Below are 13,589 nucleotides of genomic sequence, written 5' to 3' on the forward strand. Positions count from 1 at the left end.
GCCGCTGAGCCTGCGCGTCCGGAGCCTGTGTTCCGCAACGGGAGAGGCCACAGCAGTGAGAGGCCCGCGTACCAAAAATAAATAAATAAATAAAATTTTGTCTATTTTTTCCGACTTGAAGCTTCTCAACTCTGTTTTAAGAACTGCAGACCTCAAAAAGTTTATGTTTGTTTTCATCAAGGACGTTTGAAGACTGTCTCTTGGGAACTTTTAGGTCAGAACTGGTTAGAACAGAGTGTGGGAGGTGACACATAGTTTGTGATCTAAAATCAGTTAAGTGGGTTTTGCAGCTGAAGTAGTTTCAGTGTAGTAAGGGTTTGGTTTAGTGTTTCATGAGATCTGTTTATTTTATGTGTGAGTGCGTGTGTACTGCACTGGGTTTAAAATGTATTCTTTGTGGTCTTGGTCATCACATTAGGTGGAAAGTTACTTCTCTGAGTCTCTCTCACAGTATTTTCTTTGGGGTTTATTGTTGTTTTTGTTTTATTTTTATTTTTTTGGCTGTGCCTCAAGGCTTGTGGGTCTTCGTTCCCCGACCAGGGATCGAACCCGGGCCCTTGGTGGTGAAAGTGTGGAGTTTTGACCACTGGACCACCAGGGAATTCCCTCTCTTTTCTTATTTTAGGTTAATAGCGATCTAAGAGGCATTTGGTCGTTAGTACCCTGTTTGACTGAATGTAGAGAAGCAAGGTATCTGTGTTTGTCTTTTCCGGTGAATACTTGAGAGAGAGATCGTAATGATACGGGTTGGCTGGTACACGCCAGGGGACGTGGGTCTCTGAGTTACCAGGGAGTGGGGTCTTGGGAGTCGGCCCCGGTGTCCTCGGCTGGAACAGTTAAGTTCATTGGCCGCTGTGACCCTGCGTGTGAAACACGGCTTGAAGTGGCAGAATAATTTGTAACTGGTGTGAACCAGAACAAAACTCGAAGCAAATGTGGTTAATACAGACGTGGTGAAGCACTGCTGCACTCTTTGAAATGGTTCTTTGAGTGATCTCCAAGCGGTTTTTACTTCGTTCCTACCACTAAAACCAAGGTTACGCTTACATTTTATCTTACGTTTATTCTACAAGAGTCCCTTTACCTCCATATTTGTTTCCTCTCTACTTCCCTTTTTCTTTGGAGGGTTTCATGAACACATCTTTGTGTATTTGCTTGACGAAAACACCAAGAATAACCTTTTCCATTTGCTTCTTGCTATAAACTGAGGAAAAAGCACCAGTGTGGAAGTCTGGGGTTGGGGGGAGCCTTGGGCTCGAGCGTTAGGGGAGCACAGTTGACGAAAGCGTGGGCCCTGCAGGTAAACGGCCTGGTTAGATCCAGTCCCAGCTTTGGACTTCCGGCCAATTACTTACCCATCTCAGTTGCTTTAGTTTCCTTATCTGTGAAAGTGCAATGAATTAATTTCAGTAAAATATTCAAAAGGACACTGGCGTCCATTTCTCACAGCAGCTGAGGGACCTTGGGCAAGTTACCTGATCTCACTGGGCTTCATGTGTTTAAACAAAACATAGTTTTCTGATTCTTTGTACATATTTATTTACTTATTGGCCGTGCCGTGCGGCTTGCAGGATCTAGTTCCCCGGCCAAGGATTGGCAGTGAGGGTGTGGAGTCCCAACCACCAGACCTCCAGGGAGTTCCCCCTTCATGCATATTTAAACTCTAGTTGGTCCCAATCCGTTTTATATTTTTGAGCCCTTGAAGTTACTCCTTTCTGTTTTTTGTATCAGTGGGACTAAAGAGATAGCTGTTTCCAGCAATACACATATTTTGTGCTAAAAATTATTTAAATTGTTGGAATGGATCTAAGGCTGGCTGTAGATGTTAGTCCCCTGATGTGCTAAGTTTTAGGTAAAGTATTACCCAAAACAGTGCTTTATCTTTTATTGAAAGCCTAGTCTTCATTAATGACAGTAATTGTCAAGAGAGAGGCCTCTATTTTTATATTTTTGCTTCAGATGACCAGGAGTGAAAGTCTCAATGGTCATCTATTCTTTCTTTAAAACTTCTTACTAAAAGCACAAAATTTTTGGTGAATCGTCATTAAAATAATCACGTCCCAAATACAGAAATAAGTCGTAAGGTAGAGAGTCCATGACAGCAAGGAAAGATGCAACTAAGACTGACTGGCTTTGGGGCCATATCGTCACCCAGAGTTGTCGCTTGACAACCGTGTTGATCCAGTATCTTGGTTAGATGAAGAAGCCTTCCAGATACGGGGTGAAGAATGTTCTGACTCTCAGCTCTGAGCTGTTAAAGATAAAGAGAACAGTAGTTCTACGCTAAATTCTGTTGTAGTTTGTTAACTTTTCGCTCGTTTCTTCACGATGCAACTTGTGAAATTTCCATTTCACTTGTTTTGGCTTCGAGCCCTAAATAAAAAGTAGCAAAGGTCTCCTTTCTGAGGATTAAAATTTTTACCTGTTTTATTATGGTTCCTTTGTTTTGCTTTTGCTTTTTAAATCAGTTCTTGCTGTTGGAGGTTCTGTTTTTAGCCCTTGCTGGAGTTCCCACTGGTGAGCGCGTGGATCTCTCTGACCCTCAGGCCCTCGGCTGCAGACGTGAGTCTAAGCATAGGGGACACAGGGACCATTTGCTCATCTCCAGACAACTCGAGTGTGACCGGATCACAGAGCAGAACTGCTCTGCTTCGTATAAACGGCACCGTAACCACAAAGTAGAGTGGGAACTGGTTTGCTTGCATATGCTCCGCAGACTCCGTAGCATCTGTGGGCGTCGTCCAGACTCTGGGTGACTTCCCGTCTGTCTCCGCCGCGAACCTCCTGGTCCCCGTGTGTCCCCTGCCTTAGGGCTGCCGGTGTCGCGGTGAAACGTGTGCCTCCTGTGTCGGTCTTCATGTCTAGATGGTGAATTTGTCAAGAACCAAAATTGAGTCGTGTTCTTCCTTGTGACCGGAGCTGACACAGCCCCCGCAGGGAGCCTGGAGCGCCCGTGGCCGTGTCGCTGCTGTGTGGCTCCCGCCGCCAGGAGGGCGGGAGGCCTGCGTCCCCCGCACCCTCCCCATCGTCGGGGCGGCTTCATCCGTGACCGAGTGGCCGATGACCGTTCCCTTGCCGTTGAGTCAGGGCCGTGGCGTCTGCTGCCGGCACCTCCCTGGTCACGGCAGGCTGCTTCCCGTCCCCGGCTGATGTTTCTGGGCCTCTGCTGGGCGGTGGCTCTTCCCCGCTCCTCACACGTCCCTCCGCCAGGCTCCCGCACCTCCCCAGCTGCCAGCAAAGCACGTCCTTCCCTGTCTGGGCTCCTGACGGCACCAGCCCGGCTGAGCGATAGATCCCTAGGGCACAAGCTGCCTGCCTTTTTCTCCGCTGTGTTGCATTATTTATTGCATTAAATGTGTATAAATTGATTAGAATATAAATCAGCTTTTTGCTTTTTCAGCTTTGAAGAAACTGGTCAGAGGATCGTCTTGTTAAAAATTCTTCCCCTGTGTTGGTCTACAAGCAAACACGTTCAGTCCAAAAACTGTAGGTTTAAACAGTGCATTTATCCCTGGAAGTTCAGTTTAGGAAAGGGGCTGCCTCCAGATTTACATTTACTTTAGGTCTGTTTCCCCTTCTTTGCACTGACCGCCCCCTCATCTCCTAGGGCGCTGTCTTTGCCCTGGAGCCAGAGGACGAGGAGCGCCCCGCGGGCGCCGCGGAGGACAGCAACGACATCTACATCCTGCCCAGTGGTGGCTCCACGCTCGCCAGCCCCCCGGAGTCTCCGACGACTGCGACGGCGTCCTGGCAGGCCGAGGGCTTCCCCGTGTCGCTGTCCAGCAGCCAGAGCTGGCGCACTGAGAGCCCACCGGTGTCCCTGGGTCCCGAGTCGTGGCAGCAGGTCACAGTGGACCCCGAAGAAGTCAAGAGCTTGGACAGCAACGGGGCTGGAGAGAAGAGTGAGAACAACTCCTCCAACTCTGACATCGTGCACGTGGAGAAGGAGGAGATTCCCGAGGGCGCGGAGGCGGCGGCCGTGGCGGCCCCTGCCCTGATGGCGGCCGGGGAGCCTGGTCCCGAGGGGTCGGCCGGCCAGCCAGCCAGTCCCACGACATCTCTGTTCGTGGAACTCGCCCAAGAAGAGGCGGGAACGGCCGCGTCCGGAGCTGCTGAACTGGAGCAGGAGGGGGTCCTGCCGCTAGAGCCCCCGGTGGAGCCCCCAGCAGCCCCGCCGGGCAGAGGGCAGGTGGCCCGCGGGTGGGGGGAGCTGGGCGCAGGGCCCTCCCCGGGCGGCCCCGAGGAGGCTGGCCCACCGCCCGAGGGCAAGTCCCTCCTGCTCCTCGGGGGGGCAGCCGCCGCTGTTGCCATCCTGGCGGTGGCAGTTGGGGTGGCACTGGCTCTGAGAAGGAAGTAGATTTTTCGGAGAGAGAACACAAAAAGGTGTAAGGTTTTACTTGTGTCAACTGGACTGGAGCGGCCAGAAGCTAGCTGGACATCCCTTGGACACTCCAGGGTCAGGAGGACTTGAGTCCGCAGGGCAGGGGGCCGACCCACGTGTTAGGGCTTGAGCTGGAGGCTGCGCACAGTGGTCTGATTGGAGGTCCCAGGCCTGGGCGCCTGCTAGGTTCAGGGTCTTGTGTGTAAAGTGCCCCCCGCCTGGCGTCCACAGCCCCTGGGTAGCTCCCGGGCCTGGGGCCTGTGCCCTGTAGGGTGTGCAGCCTCCGCCCACCAGCCCTGTAGCACCTTCCCCAGTGGTGACAGCCCCACCCCACGTGTCTCCCCGTGTTGCCAAACGTCCCCCGGGGATAACGTCATCCCGTGAGAGCCACAGTCTCAGAGCGAGAGGGTCCCCATGGGGGCGCCTGGGGGGCAGACCCCAGGCAGGAGGGCGTGGCTGTGGGCCCCTCGGCTGCTGGCGCGCTCCTGCCTGGAGTCTCTCAGCTCCTCTGTTCTTCCCGCCCTCAGTCCCGCAGCCCAGGTGCTCTGCTGGGTCTCAGCCGCCTCTCAGGTACTGCCCTGCCCGCCTCGCCCCAGGGTGCCCCGAGGCCCCATGCAGAGGGCTCGCCCGATGCTTCCCGCAGTTCCCCTTGTAAAGATGCTGCCTTTAGTCTTTAAACGTACAAGATGGAAGAGACCTGGGGCCCCTGTCCGGGACCGCGGGGCAAGTTTGTCTCCGCGTCGGAAGCTGGAGGGTGGCTTAGCTGGCCTGTCGAGGTTGCTCGCAGCCCTTTTGTCTGTGGGCACCCTTGAGCCGACGGGGCCTCGCCAGCCGGCAGCGTCTCTCTTGCTGGGCATCGCTGTCCGTGACCTGGACTAGCGGGATTCCCAGGTTCTGGCCTCAGCCTCCTTCCCAGTCAGGCCGCTCCTCGGCGGTCTCTTGCCAGGTGATAAGGGTTTCCACACGTGGGCTTACAGACCAGGGAATCATAACCCTCATTCAGTACACGAAGTCTCCTAAATATCACTGAAGTAAAAAGCAGGGAAGAGATGCTGCCCTTGAGGTTTCTCGCTTGGCTTCAGAGTTCCATAACGGAGGCTTACACTGAGCTCCTCACGGCGCAAATGCCAGAGTGACAAACCGTAATGATCACGGTCAGCACGTGCCCGTGGAGACTCAGTGTAGCCTCATCCGCTGACCGCATCCCTCACGGGGGGACCGTGTCTCATCATGCCTGAGGTCAGTGTCACGGATGGGGACACACGTGCTTGAGACAGGTCATCTCAGATTTATCCTAGTAAATGTAACAGGTTACTTTTTAAATCCTGAAATTTGTAATAAAATCACTTTATCCTGATCACCCAAACTTGATGTTCTAAATGTGCTTTATTTGTTTTAATTTATTTTTTTAAATTAAATATTCTTCCTAAAGCGATACTGTTTAGAAGTTGGTCAGAAAGGTCTGGAATGTGTGTGTCTGTGCAGCTTTACCAGGCAGCGTATCGTGCGTTCTGAGTTTTTGTGTCTCGTTGGGGAGGGATGTTGGTCAGGGTCTTGGTGTCCTTCACTGAGGAGCCAGAGGTGAGGGAAGTGGGGGTTTTCCTCGTGTGTTCCGACTGCAGCACTGGTGCTTTGTAGGGGAAGAGCGAACTGCTGAGTTGTCTTCATTCTCTTCCCTTTTATGATAGAATATTCTCTTTCCAGTGTTTACATGTAAACTCTGGATCCTCAAGCCCATTGGCTGAACGCACTGAAGCACTAACAGGAGCCGGTTCGTTTCTGAGCTGCTGGCGGGAGGGCGGCTGGCGGGAGGTCTGCGCTGCGGAGGCTGAGGTCTGCGTTCTCCACGGCGGAGGGGTAAGGCGGGGCCACGCTTTACTCAGCAGTGACCCAGACAGCGTGGCCTTCAAGCACGGGGTTCCCGAGTGATAGGAGGACCTCAGCGTCCCCTCTGGTTGCGGACGGGAGGAGGGAGCGCCTAGTAAGGACTGTGGTGGTAGCGGCTCCCATGTTTTACTGTGACGTTAAAAACTGCTTCTCAGCCGCGCACCCCCTTTTTGGTGGGACTGGAACATCTGAGTCTAAGGTAGAGGGAGGGTGATGGGGGGACGCAGGTGTGGAACTCAGACTCGTCACCCTCGTTTGAACTGCTGTGTTGGTAGGTCCTGCAGAACTCTTAACTGCTGTATTGAATGTAATGATTTCTGATCACTTGGCAAAAGCCACTGAAGGTTTCTTGAGAAAAATACCAGGATTAAAGAATGCTAGTTTATGTTCTCTGGAGTAAAGTGGTGACAACTCCAGGGCCTCAGAAACCAGTCAGTCCCAGTGTGCCTTACGGCCATCAGCACCGCCCCCAGAGAGCCTTCTAGATGAACAGCCATCTGCTGACCATCTGGTTCCCAGAGGCTGATCCTCCGCTCGCCTGTTCTCTCTCCCTGGGTGTGAACCGCCCCTGTTCATTTCCCATAGAAATTCACTTCTTCAGGCTCTTGCTGATTCCTGCTAATATAAAAGCTGTGCCTGTTCCTTGCCTTTTCCCTGAAGGCTTGGCATGGGGACAAATGTCATACCCGTAGAATTTTTAAATTATTTTAAGAGATGTTTTGTAGAAATGAAAGGTATTGTAGGTAAGATTTTTTTCCCCCTCTTCTCTTAATTTCTTACATCTGTTTACACAAACTTTCCTTACCAAGAATTTGACGTGGTCATTTCATCAAGAGGGGCTGTCTGGTCACTTTGTAGAAACAGCTTCTAGCCTCTGGACCAGTTCCACGCAGGCAGTATCTCGTGTCAAGTCTCAGCAACACACCTGATGCCAGGAGAATGTGTCCTCTTCCCCAGAGGACCAGGATCTGTCCTTGATGGAGCCCCCCTGTTCTCCACTCCCCGCAAGGGTCGGCTGTGAGCTGGGCTTGAGTTCAGGGAGCGTCTCTTTTCCTTTCCCTAAACAAGGGTGGTCATTATCGTCTCAGCAGAGGGGCTGAGCGGTCACAACACGCCAGGGGCTGTCGGAGGGCCTCCCTCATCACGCTTCCCCTTCGCACCCCCTTGGGGTCACTACTATCCTGAAGGCGTCTGGCATCTGTGCGGCAGGCGACAGAGCTTCTGACTCAGGTCTAGGGCTTCCCCGGCATCTCCCATCCTTGTAACCTGCAGAGGTACCGGCAGGTACCCTGTCCCGCGTGGGGCGGCCCGTGCCCCGGGGAGGCTGCGGTTGGGCAGGTGCTGAGCCAGCTCCGTGGGACTGCACGCAGGAGCCAAGGTTTCCTCAGTCTGTCCCAGCTGCTCACCGCACGAGGGGCCTCTCCCAACATGGACCTGGCGCCTGGCGGTTCCAGAGCCGCCCCGCTGGACTAGGGTCTCCTTGGCTTCCTTGGGTGGTGTGGGGGACAGGTGCCTGTCTGTGCCCCCCGGGGTGCAGGGGGCGCCCACTCGGACACAGGCACGTCTTGGGAGCTGACGCTGGGAGCGCGACCTAATCGGGAAGTCAGTTGCTGAAATGTTGATCCGCATCTCCCCTTCCTTCGCACAAGATAATTATTCCACCGTCCCGTCTACACCGCAAGCGCTGCTGTAGCCCAGGGGGCTGTTCCCCAGGCGTCCGCAGCGCCGCCAATCCCGCCGCCCCTCATGGCCACACCGCACCCTCCCGCGAGCTATTTAGAGCAAGTGTTGGCCTCCTTCCCCAGGGGGAGCCAGGAGGTGGGCCCCTCCCTGCTGCGTCTGGACGGCGGTTTCTGGTGAGAGAACTGGGTTCTTGGTTCTTGGTCGGCGCCGAAGGAAGTGACAACTTACTGTCTTCCTAGACCTGCTGTGCTCTCCTTGCTGTCACGCTTGTTCATTTCCTTCTTCAGGTTAAAAGTGCCTCTTTCTACCTGACTTGTTCCTTGGCTGCGGTCTGCGTATTATGGATTCTGATGCTATCATCCCTCCTAAGGCCTGTGGTGAAACGGTCACCGTGGTAACACCCTCTTCCTATGCGAGGTCCCTCTGCTCGCCCGCGCAGCTGGCTTGTGGGTTATTCCGGCTCCGCTTGCCTTCATCACTGGCCTTCTGTGCTCGCTGGGGGAATGCAGCAAAGCGCAGCTCTGTGAATGGCGCTCTGTTGCAGGCGGCGCTGGGAGCAGACACCAGAGGATGTAATGAAATGAGCCTTGAAGACACTGATGTTCACACAGCAAGCCCCTGCCTCGACTCGGGAGGGCTGCCTCCAGACCATCAGCCTTGTCATCTTACATACGTACCTATGTGGTTTGACTGCAGGTTCTGAACCGCTAGCAACACCCAAAGGCCCACTCGCACAGCTGGTGAACTTGCTGAATAAAAGCGGCTCCGGGGCTGCAGCCCCGAGAAGCAGCCCAGCAGGAGCCGGTCTGAGTACACCGGATGGGTCTCTGGACTTTCAGTGATGCCGAGCACCTTTTGTTCTCTTAACCATCACTTAATTCAAATACTTAAAAAGCAGGATGAAACGTTCTCTTAATTAAAAACATCTCAATTCTGTCCACGAGGGTTGTGATGTAAAATGCACCAATTTCCAGCATGTACCCGAGTCCTGGTAGCCAGGATGTGCTCAAGGCTGGAATCTCTGTATGACGCTGGCTTGTGGAGAAGAGCGGTCATCTTGCTTTATGACCAAGAAAGTATATCTGACTTGGTCTGGAAAAACTGACACCAAAACATGTATAAACTGCATTAAAACGGTGGCTTACTGTATTAATGTACGCAAAACAGTGGCAGGTAAAGATGCTGAGACAAATTATTTATTTACCTACTTACTGCACCACACGGCGCGCGGGATCTTAGTTCCCCAACCAAGGATCAAACCCGTGGCCCTGCAGTGGGAGCGTGGACTCTTAACCACTGGACCACCCGGGAGGTCCCTGAAAAATTTAAAGTATTGTAAGAGATAGTCTGGGATTATTCGGTGCTTTAGAGCTCCTTTCTCTTCCATTAGTTTATAGAGTTGACTACTTGAGTTTGAATTGCTCCTGGGCCTGGAAGAAAGTATCTCCCTGCTGAGACACATTGTACTGACTGATCCCTGTGCGATTCACCCTGTTTCCACGGTGACATGAACCCTTTAAATCTAGAAGATTGTTTCCAGAGGCACAGCCACACCTACTTGCTTTTAGGACTTGCAGCATTCTGCAGGTGTCAGCCCGAGACCCAGCCCTGGGGTGCTGTGTTCGATGCTGATCCACGGAGTCATTTTTCTTTTCTGGTAAGTTTCAGCTCGGGGCACAGGGAAGTGGTTTCGGTGACAACGTATTTATCAGGACTTAATTACTCGTGTCCGAGTTGTCCTTCCCCAGAGCATCATGGTCACAGTAACAAGGCGCTTCTGTTACTGGTGATGTGAGACCTGGACCCTACCCACCATTGAACTTGGACACAGACCAACCCTAGTAAACACTTAGCGCTCAGAACAGACCGGGCTGTGTTGCTTCTAACAGTAAGTACTCTGGTTTACTCTGGTGCTAAGTGATTGCGTTTTGTTATTGTATTCTTTTTTTTTCAAATTTTATTGGACTATAGTGTTTTGTTTTGTTTAACTTTATTTATTTTTGGCTGCATCGGGTCTTAGTTGCCCCGTGACATGTGGGATCTTAGTTCCCCGACCAGGGATTGAACCTGCATCCCCTGCACTGGAAGGCAGATTCTTAACCACTGGACCACCAGGGAAGTCCCTGTTATTACTTGTATACCGACTGTGTGTCTAGAAAAGGGAGCCACCACAAATGCTGTCTAACCGCTCTTTCACCTTATATGCCTAGAGACCTTTTCTCTCCATAAGCAGCTTCATAGGTGCAGATGAGCTGGGGGCACGGCTGACGATGAAAGTGTAAGACTCTTCACAGACATGCCCCACAGGACAGATGCAGTAGCTTCTCCAGTAGCTTAAAATTTTTATCAAAACCTTGATTTCTTGGAAAGAGAAAAGGGTGCGTTTAGTTACATGATTTTGGAAACTGGTTGACGTAGGCCTTGAAATTACCTCCACGTCTTTTAAATGCCTGTGGTTCCTGACTCAAGTAAAAGGAATTCACAGTGAAAAAGTCAAACACACAAAAGTCTGATTTTCCTGTTAAACGTTCGAGTCCAGAACCTCTTGTGCTGCTTGGTTTCTAAACAGGAAGACCGAGTGCGCCTGAGCCAGCGGGGCCGGGGTCACCCTGAGCCGGGACGGAGCCACGATGCTGCTGGCCAGAAACCGGTCACCCACAGTGGGCCAGCGGGGCGCCGTGGGAGCCGTGGGGCTGGTATGGGCCACTGACCGATTCTGGACCGGGTGCCCTACATCAATGGCAAGTTCAAGGAAGACGATTAATTAAACCCATCCCCTTGGACCCCTCCGGTATCTGGTGGTGCTGCCTTCTTCCATCTGCATCTGGAATGGCCCGGGCTCTTGGGATGAACCTCGAGGAAATACACGGTGAGAGATTTCCTGTGTTGGTGGAATTAGCTTTGGTATGTGAACACACACAGCATTAAACCTCTCTATGAAACCTTAAAAAAAAAAAAAAAAAAGACTGCACTTCCTTACTATGAAGGTGTCCCTGTTTTGAGGGGAAGTTATCACTTGTAAGAGGCCCATGCATTCCCTCTCCAATCCCTGGTCCCCTCACACTTGGCACTGCCTGTGGTAACACCACCACCAAGGGTGCGCTTTTGTTTGGTGCACTGCACGGTACGCAGGATCTTGGTTTTCTGACCAGGGATCAGACCTGCACCCCTGCAGTGGAAGCACGGAGTCCTAACCACTGGACCGCCAGGAAAGTCCCAAGTGGGTTTTTTTAAAAAACAAAAAAACATTGTGTGTTCTTTTTCTTCTGCCTTTTATTTGTCAACCTGCTTTCATTTTGTTGTTCTTTTTTTCTTTTTTGGCTGCAGCTTGTGGGATCTTAGTTCCCCGACCAGGGATCAGACCTGGTCCCTGCAGTGGAAGCGCAGAGGAGTCCTAACCACTGGACCACCAGGGAACTCACGATCCGCTTCTAGATCTGATTTTCGGGGGGGGGACCTTTCCAGCAGACATTAGGTAAAGGCACAATGTGTGGATGGATGTAGATGATGTGAAACATTCACACACGTACATGAAGAAATTCCTAAATGGTCCCTGGCTTTAAAATGGTGAGAGATACACAGCTGCCATCTCGTGCCTGTCTTCTCTGAGCATGTTTAAGTGGCCGAGGCTCCATCTCTGTGGAGACAGCTGCACTGCTGTCACCATCTCAAGTTGTAACCAGTCGCACTTTTGTTGAGTCGTCCCTTCAGTCCATCTCCTGGAGCAAGAAAGGACAACAGCCGGGATTAGCCAGCCTCCCTCTTGAGCCAGGACCCTAGACCTGAGCCTCTAGGGCCACAGTCAGCAGAAGTGCAGCTGGGGCTTTGCAAACAAACACAGCTTTCACCAAGTCACTTACTTATGGTGCCAAGAGGCATCTCAGTGGGTGAGAGGACTGGACCAAGGTTCTGTTTCAGTCCCACAGTGTCTGGAAGCTGTTAACAGAGGCTTATCTCCTTCCAACAACAGCTCAGCTTGGTTTCGCAACGAGTTTGGGTTTGTGTTCTCCCTCCGGTTTTTACTTTTAAAAGCCCGTATAACTGAAGGCCACGCAGAGAGAATGCTTTTAAGGCTCATCGACTACACATTAAGAGGGTCAGACACCTGAGCAATGCTCCCGACACATAAACCCCCAAAATTTATAGATAAGATACATCCACTTTCCCTTCCAGGTGGTCTATGAAACGGAAGCACCAGACTTTCTAATATCCTGGGTGGAGGACAGATGTGTACAGTTTTTACCCCCTTTTGACCACCCCCTCCTTGGTAAGCATGTTTTAATTTAAATTTTACTCGTTTTTGTGACAAGGTGAGGCTGACAGCAGACTGGGGAAGCCCAGCGTGGGCCCCTCTGGCCCCCTCTCCTGCTCCCCCCCCAGCAGCTCTTACAAGCCTGTGAAGGGTGCACAGTCGGCCTCCGCTGCCCTGTGACGGCAGCTCCTCTCAGAAACAACCGGACTCCCGGACGCAGAACCAAGCCTTTCCTCCTGAGCAGGAAGGGCCGTGACCACCTTCCCTGGGGTCTGTCCCCAGCAGGCAGCCCTGCAGCGAGGGTCCCAGAGCTCAGAGGGGGCCGGGGTGGGGAGAGGCGGACGCCAAGCGGGGGTTAAGAGCCCAGGAGCTGCCACCACTGGCTCTTACGTTTTGGACTAAGTTCCTCACGTAGGCGAGAAGGTTCTGGTTGATGAAGGTCACTGTGGTGTGAAAGACATCCTGGAGCACGGCTGGCGAGTGGTCAGCCACCTTTTTGGCCACAAGCAGGGTCAGCAGGAGCAGGGTCTTCTCGCGGTCCACATCCGCAGGGTACAGCCGTGTGAGCTGTTGCAGCGCGGCCGCCAGGCACCGCCTCCTGTCCTGCACAGGTGGAAGCAGAGGCGCGGTTACCAGGCCTCCTGCGGGGAGGAGGGAAGTGCTGTAAACAGCTGAGGAGGCAAAGCAGGGGGCAGGCGAGGCACCCCCCCCACACCCGCGGTGGGTCCTCATCTCCTGCTTGGAGGCACCTGAGATCAAGGTGAGTCACCGCCTAGGGGTCCAGCCTGGTACATGGGAGCGGGGAGGGGGGATGGGGACCTCCTGCCAGGAGAGGCCTCGTGCACCAGCAGACCGGAACGGACCTTCCACACGCCAACACGTGGCAGCAACGGCACGATCAGCCTGTGTCTGATCCATGCCGGCCAGCGAAGCTCAGAGCAAGGCTCCCTGACAGACGGGCCTTCCCAGAGGCAGGAGGCCCGACCCGCCGGGCCCAGCCCGCGGGCGTTTCTCGGTCACGGGGCCCCGCCACCGCAGTAGTCAGAGGAGTGGAACATGTTTCAGGAGTCACATCCGTCTCGCTAATCTCTGGGGGGCTCTGTCCCCAAACTCGAGTCTGACTTCAGATTCAGGTTTTCAGCTGTCAAGTGACTTTTCCGAGACAGTTCACCAGGCTGACTCTCTCTCCAGCAGTCACGAGCTGAGCCACCTCCCTGGACGCTGGTCTGTCTGCCAGGAGGCAGAGGACGAGCCCCGTGGGTTTTCTCACTCACCTCCTCCGACAGGCTCGTGTTACTGAACTGTGCGGCCAGGCCAGCCACCAGCCCCGGAGAGATGCTGCACTCCATCCTGTCCCCAATCTGGGCGAGCTGCCTGGCGATGTCC

At 53.2% G+C, this 13,589-nt stretch overlaps 1 protein-coding gene across 1 annotated transcript in view; it reads left to right on the top strand.

Moving 5' to 3' along the window:
• Nucleotides 1–4,357, top strand: part of BCL2L13 (BCL2 like 13) — a 63,826-nt gene extending 59,469 nt beyond the window's left edge. Inside the window, exon 7 of the mRNA XM_065888240.1 lies at nt 3,608–4,357. Within this exon, the coding sequence (XP_065744312.1) occupies nt 3,608–4,357 (750 nt within the window). The remainder of the gene's footprint in view (nt 1–3,607) is intronic.
• Nucleotides 4,358–13,589: the final 9,232 nt, after the last annotated feature.

The sequence above is a fragment of the Phocoena phocoena genome, chromosome 11 (assembly GCF_963924675.1).
Source record: "Phocoena phocoena chromosome 11, mPhoPho1.1, whole genome shotgun sequence".
In the NCBI taxonomy this organism is placed as follows: domain Eukaryota; kingdom Metazoa; phylum Chordata; class Mammalia; order Artiodactyla; family Phocoenidae; genus Phocoena; species Phocoena phocoena.